Below are 9,853 nucleotides of genomic sequence, written 5' to 3'. Positions count from 1 at the left end.
GTGGGAGGGACGAGGAGCCGGAGCCGCCCGGGCGCCCGAGCGCTCCAGTCTGGCGGGGCGCAGCGCCGGGAGCGGGCGGCCGAGGCTCGGCGCGGCCCGGGGCGTCCGCCAGGGGGCGCGCCGCGACGGGGCGGGAGGGGCCGTCTGGTCGGGGGAATTGGTACCGGCACGGGCGCGCGCGCAGGGCCCCGGCACATCTGGGCTCTGCCCGGCCGCTGGAGCCCAGGGGGCGCCGGGCGCGTACCTGGAGCGCGGAGCCGCCGCGCGGCTGGAGCCCTTCGAGGCGCTCGCGGCGCGCCTCTGGGACCCCGAGCGGGACCGCACGGCGCACGGCGGCGCTCGGGGAGGGGGCGGCGGCTGCACAGCTGGACCGGAGGGGGCGGGGTCGGTCCTGGGCGCCCGGCCGCGAGGAGGGCCGCCGGCCGCCGGGGTCTGGGGCATGGGACGGCGCGCCTGAAGGAGCAGCGAGCGGAGGAAGGGGCCTGGGACCCCGAAAGGAAGCGGAGAGGAAGGCGGACGAGCGCCGAGGAGGGAGATGCAACTGACTCGCTGCTGCTTCGTGTTCCTAGTGCAGGGCAGCCTCTATCTGGTGAGCGGCCCGCGGGGAGCTGCGCCGGGGGGCGGGCGCGGGAAGCTCCGGAGCCCTGAAACTTTCTCCCTTCCCCCGGCATCCCCGGGACGGAGGGAAGACTGGAGGCTGGGGGAGAGGGCGGGTCCGAGGCCAGACTGGACGGAAAGGGTTAATAGGGGCGGGGAGAGGGTGCCTGGCGGGCCCACCCACTCGGGCTGGCGGCGGGAGGCGCGACCGGCCCTGGGGAACAGGCCCGGAGCCGGGTCGCCGGGGGTCACCCCGCCCCTTCGCGGCGGCCGGGGCGCGCGGACGCGGGTCCGGCGGGGGCGGGTGGAGCCGGTGACCTGCGGGGTCGGAGGACGCGGGCTGCTCCCCTGACCTCTGGGACCCCGAGAGCCCGGCCCCGCGCCCCGGCGCGGAGCGGGTCCGGGCGGGAGCGGCCCCGCGTCCTCCCCCGCTCCCTCCTCCCTCGCCTGTTGTTTTCCTCTCCGCTCCTGGCTGCGCGCAGCCCGAGCCCCACAGGACCTGGGCAGGCGGCTCCCGCCCCGGGCGCTCGCGGCGGCTGAGCGGAGCGCCCCGAGCCCGCTCCCTGGGCGCCGGCCCCGGGTTTCGCGGGGAACCCCACCCCCAGCCCCGGGCTTAACTCCCCGGCGACCCAGCGCCAGCCGCCTCCCACCGCGCGCAGCAGCCCCATCCCGTCCTGGGGAAGCCTCAGCTTCACATCTGGATCCGCCTCTTTTCTCAAAACAATAATCCCGTGGCCAGCACCCCCAGAGCCCTTCCCTGCTCGGGCCTTACCCTTGGCCCTTTCCCCCACCCCTCAGCCATTTGGCTGTGACCCCCAGGGCCAAGTACACACAGGTGAGTGGCCCCAGAGCCTTCTTTCCCGGCTGTGTCTGAATCCTCAGGAGCCTGGCAGGCAGGGCCAGCCTTGGCTCTGGGGCAGAGATGGGCTTGGCCATACAGCACACTGCTGCAGGCCCTGCCAGGGCCAGAGAAAGGCGCAGGAAGCCCCCAAGACCCAGCTCCTCAGGCACCCCCTCCGCCCCAATGTCACCACCAGCCCCGGCTGCTGCTAGCTGAATGGGTGTTCCCGGTGCTAGTGGCATGGACACACGGGTGGGAATTCTCTTGCAAAAGCTGAACAAATACACAAGTAGGCCACTGCTCTCAGGAAACCTCTGAACCTCCCTGAGACCCTGCAGGGCTCAGGGCCTGGGTCAGGCCAGCCTGGGTGGCTGTCCCCACCATGTCCCCAGGAAGCTTCCCCGAGGTGGGGTCTGTCACCACAGCCCTGACAGCAGAGGCAGGGCCAGCCCTGACAGAGTTCAGCAGGACATTCTGGGTGGAGATGAGGCTTGTAAAATTCGTATGGGTATATGTGTGTGTGTGTGTGGGGGAGATATTGGGGATTGAACCCAGGAGTATTCTACCTTTGAGCTACACTCTTAGCCCTACTTTATTTTTTTTTATTTTGAAACGGTCTCACTACACTGCTGAGGGCCTTGCAAAGTTGCTAAGGTTGGCCTCAAACCTGTGATCCTCCTGTCTCAGCTTCCCAAGTACTAGGATTACAGGGGAGTACTACCATGCCTGGCTAATTAAATTTTCTTCTTCTTCTTCTTCTTCTTCTTCTTCTTCTTCTTCTTCTTCTTCTTCTTCTTCTTCTTCTTCTTCTTCTCCTCCTCCTCCTCCTCCTCCTCCTCCTCCTCCTCCTCCTCCTTCCTCTTCTTTCTGTACTGAGAATTGAACCCTGGGGCATTCTACCTGCGAGCTACACCCCCAGCCTATTTTTCGTCTTTCTTTCTTTCTTTCTTTCTTTCTTTCTTTCTTTCTTTCTTTCTTTCTTTCTTTCTTTCTTTCTTTGTGGTACTAGGGATAGAACCCAGGGGCATTCTACCTCCGAGCTCCAACCCCAGCCTGATTTTTTATTCTTTATTTATTTTGAAACAGAGTCTCACTGAGTTGCAAAGGGCCCCACGAAGTAGCTGAGGCTGTCCACAAACCGCGATCCTTCTGTCTCAGCCTCCCAAATGCTGGGATTACAAGGGTGCACCACCACACCTAGCTTATTCTTTTTTTTTCTCCCGGTACTGGGGATGGAACCCAGGGGCATTTCTACCTCTGAGCTACATCCCAGTCCTATTTTTTATTCTTTATTTTGAAACAGGGTCTCACTGAGTTGCAAAAGGCCTAAGTAGCTGAGGCTGGCTTCAAACCTGTGCAATCCTCCCGTCTCAGCCTCCCAAATGCGGAGATTACAAGCATGTGCCACCAGGCCCGGCTTATTCTTTATTTTTAAAACCGGGTCTCACTACGTTGCGGAGAACCTCACTAAGTAGCTGAGGCTGACCGTGAACCTTCGATCTTTATGTCTCAGCCTCCCAAGTACTGACATTACAAGTGTGCGCCACCATGCTTGGCTAAAATTCTTTTCTTAAGACACATCTGAACTGGGTGTTGTGGCATATACCTGTAATTCCAGTACTAGGGAGGCTGAGACGGGAGGAACTCACAGGTTTGAGAACAGCCTCAGGAGCTTAGTGAGACTCTTAGAAAATTAGTGAGACCCTGTTTCAAAGTAAACATATAAAAAGGGCTGGGAGAGCTGGGCGTAGTGGCACATGCTTGTAATCCCAGTATTTGGGAGGCTGAGACCAGAGGATCACAGTTTATGGCCAGCCCCAGCTACTTAGTGAGACCCTGTTTCAAAATAAATTTAAAAATAGGGTAGGGGGTGTAGCTCGGAGGTCAAATGCCCCTGGGTTCCATCCCCAGACCCGTAAATAAATAAATAAATAAATAAATAAATAAATAAATAAAAAGGCTGGGAGTGTGGCTCTGAGTTAGAATGCTTCTGGATTCAATCCCCAGCACCAAAAAAGGAAGGAAGGAAGGAAGGAAGGAAGGAAGGAAGGAAGGTAGGTCCGGAGTGTGTGGTGTGGTGGAGGGCTGACCCTGTGTGACCTTAGCCTTGTGGTGATGTAACCGCTAAGCTCTGATGTCCTCATCTATGAAATGGGAATAGTGAGAGCTCAACCCTCATCGTGCCAATAACGCGTTGGCATGTCATCAGCAGTGTTTCCCAGAGGAGGTTTGGCTTTCCATGCCCTGGGCATCTGGGTGTGGCACTCCCCCGCTCTCTCCAGTCCTCCTGCCAAGCTCAAGCTGCATTTGTACAACAGAGAGTTTTCTCTGGATTCCAAGTTCTTACTCTGATGTCTGTTGGTTCTCTGCGTCCCAGGCTCGCAGTTATCCTAGGTTAGGGATGGCATCCCACCCAACACACTAGAACATCCCAAAAGGCAGGCACTGTTCCTCTCCTGACAACTGGGAGTTCCCAGGAGCGGGATGGGGCTCCCCTAGATGACTCGGGGCTCTCTGAGGGTGGAAGATGAAAGCCTCCTGATCTGCTCAGGCACTCCACAGAGGCAGAGACTCTTCTTCCTCTCCCACTAAGCTTCTGTCTTCAGATGGAGCTCTCCCGTGATTAGAGTGGCCCCCATCAGACTGGGACATCGAAGAGAACCCCTGAGCATCCTTCCAGGTTTTGAATAGTGGCCAGAGGCGGGACAGTGGGGAGAAGATATGGGCATGAGTTAGGTGTTAGAACATGAGGCGGGACCGGGATACAAGCAGCATGTTTGCCTGGCTCCAGTCTAAGTGGCAACCTGGAGGGATCCCTGGGCCCTGAGTTAGAGTGGACAGGACGGCAGGCCAGAAGCCCTGGGTCCTCTGGGAACAGGGCTCTCACTGTCTTTCCCACTCCCCCTGCAGGTCATCTGCGGCCAGGATGATGGTCCCCCTGGCTCAGAGGACCCTGAGCGAGATGACCATGAGAGCCAGCCCCGGTCCCGAGTGCCTCGGAAGCGGGGCCACATCTCACCTAAGCCCCGCCCCATGGCCAACTCCAGTCTCCTAGGGCTGCTGGCTCCACCTGGGGAGGCTTGGGGTGTCCTCGGGCAGCCCCCCAAGCACCCGAGCCAAACACCCCCACCCTCGGCCAAGGTGAAGAAGATATTTGGCTGGGGTGACTTCTATTCTAACATCAAGACGGTGGCCCTGAACCTGCTGGTCACGGGGAAGATCGTGGACCACGGCAACGGGACCTTCAGTGTCCACTTCCGCCACAACGCCACGGGCCAGGGCAATATCTCCATCAGCCTGGTGCCCCCCAGCAAAGCTGTAGAGTTCCATCAGGAGCAGCAGATCTTCATCGAAGCCAAGGCCTCCAAAATCTTCAACTGCCGGATGGAGTGGGAGAAGGTGGAGCGGGCCCGCCGGACCTCCCTCTGCACTCACGACCCAGCCAAGACCTGCTCCCGAGACCACGCACAGAGCTCCGCCACCTGGAGCTGCTCCCAGCCCTTCAAAGTCGTCTGCGTCTACATTGCCTTCTACAGCACTGACTATCGGCTGGTCCAGAAGGTGTGCCCAGATTACAACTACCACAGCGATACCCCCTACTACCCGTCCGGCTGACCCCGGCTGGGCATGCCACAGAGGCTGGGCCAGGGCTGGAAGGATACCAGGCAGCGAAGGGGATGGGCCTCAGGCAGGGAGGGGGGTGGAGAGAAGGAGATGCCAGGTAGGGCCAGGGCCAAGTTCAAGTGGTGGGAAAGGGTCCCTGGTGCTGGCCCTAACCCGAGGCTATGGGGCTGTTAGAACACAGGAGCACTGGAAGAGGAGCAGGCTCTGGGCGGCCTTACAGGGTTTTCCCTGTGAGCTGCAGGTGGATGCCAGGCCCTGAGGTCCCTGAGAAGACAGACCAGGTGGCCCAGACCAAGTCTCTACCTGCCATTCTGAGAGAGGACAGCCTTAAGCAGAGGGACATCAGTGGTGTAGACACCAATGGGCAACTTAGGATGGCTGGCTGAGGCCGGGCGCCTGGGAGCCAGTGGTGGGCGGCCCTGAGCCCCTTTCCTGCACCCAGCCCAGCATGAGGCTGAAGTGGTGACCCTTGAGGTCTTTGATGTTGTAATCAATGGACCGTCCGTCTCCAGCCAGGCCACGCCACGCCTTTCCACAGCCCCCTCTCCCGCCAGCACTTCGCACACCCGCCCACCCTCTTGCTGATGGCACAACCGTCCTTCCACTGAGACAGGACGATGGTGGTCCTCCCACACCAAGTCACAGGTGGAAGCCCACCTGTGCCCTTCCTGCAACCCTCCCCCTGCCCCATCCCCCTGAGAGTGGCCCCTCAGTAGTCAGCCCCACCTGTCACACCGGGGCTCTCTGGATAGGGATGAACCTGGGGCTGCCAGTGGCGTGTGGGCCGGGGGAGGCTGGACTGCGAGGGCATGCCGGGTCTGTTTCCTAGTGTGTGTCTGTGAGCCGGGGGGAGGGGCGGGAAGTCTCGTGCAATCACCCGATTGTCGACGTCTGTGTGCAGAATCTTGTTCTTGGAGCAGGAAATAAAGCTTTCCCCCAGGGCACTGCACTTGGAGTTGTCCAGGGGAGAGTGCCCCTGGTGCCCCTGGTCTACCAGCATTTCTCAGACATCGGCAAGATGTTGCCAGGAACCAGAGCTGCCGGGCTCTATCGGCGGAGGCTGCGGCTGGTGATCACTGAGGCTCCGGGCTGCCCGCTTCCAGACCACCAGATGCAGAGCCAGCAGCCTGAATGAACCCCTGTGCTCACGGGGCTGGGTGTGTGCCTGCGGGGGCAGGTCAGGGAGCAAGAGCTGGTGGGCAGACCCCTTGGGGACCGTGAGAGGCGCGGGTTTCCTGTGTGGCCACGGCTCAGCCCATGTGCACTCTGGTCTCTTCAGGTTCTTCCTCTATAGCAGGTGGGACCGCTCAGCCCAGGGGTTCTCAAATGTGAGTGGGCATCCGAATCACGCGAGGGTTCCTGCCCATGCAGGTTTCAAGGTCCTACCTAATTCAGTAGGTCTGGGCGGCGCCTAAGGATTTGCATCTGCAGTGGGTGCCCAGGCGGACAGAGATGCGGCTGTTAGTGTCCACACCCCCAGAACTGCCCTGAGGACCTCTAAGCTGCTTTGTGGCTCTGGCTCCACAGGACGAGGAGATTGCTCTATTCTCTCTCCCAGTTGTAATTCCCCTCTGCTTCTCCCGGGGCAGGGTCCTGTTAGAGGTGCCCTGCTGGCAGAGGAACAGGCTGGGGTGGTGTGGGGACCAAGGGGGCTGAAAGCAACCACTCCTTTCCCCCAGCTGGTAGGAGAACCTCAGAAGAAATGGCCGCTGTGGCTCCTCACCAGGGAGCTAGCTGGGCCTTTTAAGGCTCTGTGAGGGAAAGGTTGGAGCCCCCACCACTGTCCCCCCAGAGGTCAGCACCCAGGTCCTGGGTCTCTTTGGGCAGTGTAGCACAGTGAGAGGATTCCTAGCATGAGGGTGCGATGGCCTCAGCGCTCCTAGTCCCTGCCCATGCCCACCAGCACTGAGCAGGGGAACCCCTTGTCACTGCAGTACGTAGCCACCCGAGTGCAGCCTGGCCTGTGTGGAGTGACCCAGAAAGAGCAGCTGGGGCTCCTGCTCCCATTCCAGCCTTCCCCAGTACCCCGCTTCCTGGGGCCTTTGCTCCTAAGCAGACTGGAGACACACCTGCCCCTCCACACCTCTCTCCCGTCCCACCCATGGACAGGAGCTTGGAGTTCAGAGAGGCCCAGGGGCTGGGACCCTGCCGTGGTAAGCTTGGGACTGCTAAAATCAGGCTCCCAAACCTACGATGCCCCAGATACCATCCCACAGCGCTGCGGGGTCTGGGGGAGGAGAGGCAGGGCAGTGGGGCTGGCCCCCCGCCCCCTCCCCTGTCTGGCCTGGCCCAACTCTCAGCAGAACCTGGGGACGCTCTGACCCAGCCCCTCCCACTCCTCCTCGGGAGCAAGGAGAGCCAGATGCTGCTGACAGCTGGAGGGCTCGGCCTTCCTGGCACGCGGTTCTGCCTGCACAGGGGGTGGGTTCGTTTTAATAACTTCATTTCCCCCTCACGCACACTCATTCCTCCTTTTCTGCCTTCCCCGGTAACCAGGCTGTGTTCTCCTCAGCTCGGATTTTGCTAACAAATTTCCTTCCAAATCTTAATCTTTGGAACAGGCCTCTGGTCCCTACTCTACCCACCAGATACTTCTCAAGCCCGCTTGTCCTCGCCTGGGTAAAAGCCCTTTTACGTCCTCTGGCTAAGAAGGCACCCACCTCCACCCCTGAGATCAGTGTCTGTGGTGCCCCATGGAGCTGGACCCCAGGCCCCCAAAGTGCTCTGGGTCCCACTCGGAGAGCATGGTCCCGTTGAAGGAGCCCGACACCTACAAGAGAGCAGGTCAGGGCTCTGCCCTCCCCAGACACAGCCTCCCTCACCACCCTTGGGGCATCTGAAACGTCAGTCCTAGGGGTGTTTAGTGACTGTGTAGCTAGTCCTGTCCCGCTCCCCCATCCCCAGGGCGGGTATCTCGTCTCCACTATCAGAATGGAGCCCTTGAAACAAGCCCCCAGACTGGCGACGCAGCTTGTATCCCTCCTCAGACTGGGGAGGACCTGGGGCCAGGGTCTGTGCCTCCCTTGCCAGACTGGGCACTCCCCGAGGGAGGGCAGGGGCTGGTGGTCCTCTGTACTGAAGGTTCCTGGGGCAGAAGCCATGCCTCCCTCCTCAGGCTGAAGTCTCTCTGAGGCCACGAACTGCACAAGGGATGAAGGAGAACCTCTCGTTCCTTCCAAGCGTCAGGACACCTGGAGGCTGCCTCTGCCCTTCAGCTCCACGCAGAGGCCTTGCGGAGCCTCCACTCGGTGTCCTGGCACCGGGCTGCACCGTCTCAGCAGTCTGTAGAGCTAGCAAGAGGGAATGCGTGGCAGGTCAGCTGGCAGCCAAGCCTCCTCCTCCTCCTGATGGAGCTGAAGGCAAGAGCGAATGGGTGTCTGCCCCCCTCCGACTCTCCCTCCCCCAGATGAGCAAGCAGGAACTGACTCACCCCCTCCCCATCTTGCCAGGAAAGCCGATGACCTTACATGTGGCAGGCTCCGGTGGCAGGCTCCGGTGCGAGGCTCAGAGCTCACAGGGAGGGTGGGTGGGCAGCTGGGGGTGCAGACTTGCTGGGGTGGAGGCAGCTGGAGGTCATAGGATGGCCAGGGACCCGGATCATCTCATCGAGTGGCCTGTGCAGGGGAGGGGGGACGAGGAATCAGTTGCTTTGTGGGAAGCCATCCAGTGTCATGGCTGGAGTGGGAGAGAAATGCTACTTCTGAAGACTCTGAGTCCCGTGGTGCTGCTGGGAGAACCGGGGGCCGGGGTGACAAGAGGCACCGTCTGCACCCCCAGGCAGAGGCAGGATGGGGGCACCTGCTGATGATGCCAAAGTCCTGGAGTGACAGCTGATACCATCTCCAAGGCACGGACGCCAGAGGAGACCTGGCACTCGCCTTTGGGGGATCAGGTCCCGGCTCTATAGGGGACCTTGATTCCTATTGGCCTGCAGGGCTCAGAGGCTGACCTCAAAGTAAATCCAGTCAAGTAAAACCTAAGTCAAGGCCACCTGGCTAGGTGGTCCCAAGAGACAAGCTAGCTCCCCCCGGAACCACTCAAAAGGTAATATGTGTGTGCAGGAAGCTATCTGGGTCCCCATCCTGGGCCTATAACATATTAGCTGCGTGGTCTTGACAGATGACCCAATCTCTCCGTCTCCTTCTATGAAAACTAGGGATTTTACCTACCTTGGAACATCAACGGGGAAACTAAATGAGTTGCTCATCAAACATTGCTTCCTCTTCTCTTTGCCTTTGGAGAGAGGATGGTGTTAGCTCCAGCCTTGCTCCTGGTATGGGGAGGTGAGAGAGTCCTGGCGAGAGGCTCCTGTCCTTGTTCTGCCCCAGATGCACAGTGCAGAGATGGTTAACTGTCCCATGAGATCTACTTCCCCTGTCTTCATAGTAACGGGCGCCTACAATTGTTAGCTGTGCCCATGGCTGCCCAGTGAAACCTACCTGCAATCCCAGTACCTGGGAGGCTGAGACAGGAGGATTGCAGGTTCGGGGCCAGCCTCAGGACATAGCAAGATCCTGTTTAAAAATAATAATAAAGCCAGGCGTGGTGGCGCACGCTTGTAACCCCAGCATTTGGGAGGCTGGGACTGGAGGATCGCGGTTCGCGGACAGCCTCAACTACTAAGTGAGGCCCTCTGCCACTTAGCGAGACCCTGTTTCAGAATAAAGAATAAGCCGGGCATGGTGGCGCACGCTTGTAATCCCCGCACTTGGGAGGCGGAGACAGGAGGATCGCACAGGTTTGAAGCCAGCCTCAGCTACTGAGTGAGGCTCTCAGCAACTTAGTGAGACC

At 60.0% G+C, this 9,853-nt stretch overlaps 1 protein-coding gene across 1 annotated transcript; it reads left to right on the top strand.

Annotated features, from left to right (window-relative positions):
- Positions 1 to 535: 535 nt before the first annotated feature.
- NXPH3 (neurexophilin 3) lies at positions 536 to 5,053 on the top strand (the record flags this gene model as incomplete). The annotated part of the gene is made up of 2 exons (XM_080713772.1): positions 536 to 589; positions 4,349 to 5,053. The coding sequence occupies 2 exons, from the start codon at positions 536 to 538 to the stop codon at positions 5,051 to 5,053; spliced, it is 759 nt and encodes a 252-aa protein (XP_080569898.1).
- Between the last annotated feature and the right edge of the window lie 4,800 nt (positions 5,054 to 9,853).

This window comes from Muscardinus avellanarius, assembly GCF_963383645.1.
Source record: "Muscardinus avellanarius genome assembly, chromosome: 16".
NCBI lineage: Eukaryota > Metazoa > Chordata > Mammalia > Rodentia > Gliridae > Muscardinus > Muscardinus avellanarius.
The sequence above is the reverse complement of the archived record's forward strand: the minus strand, read 5'-3'. Positions and strand labels throughout refer to the sequence as shown.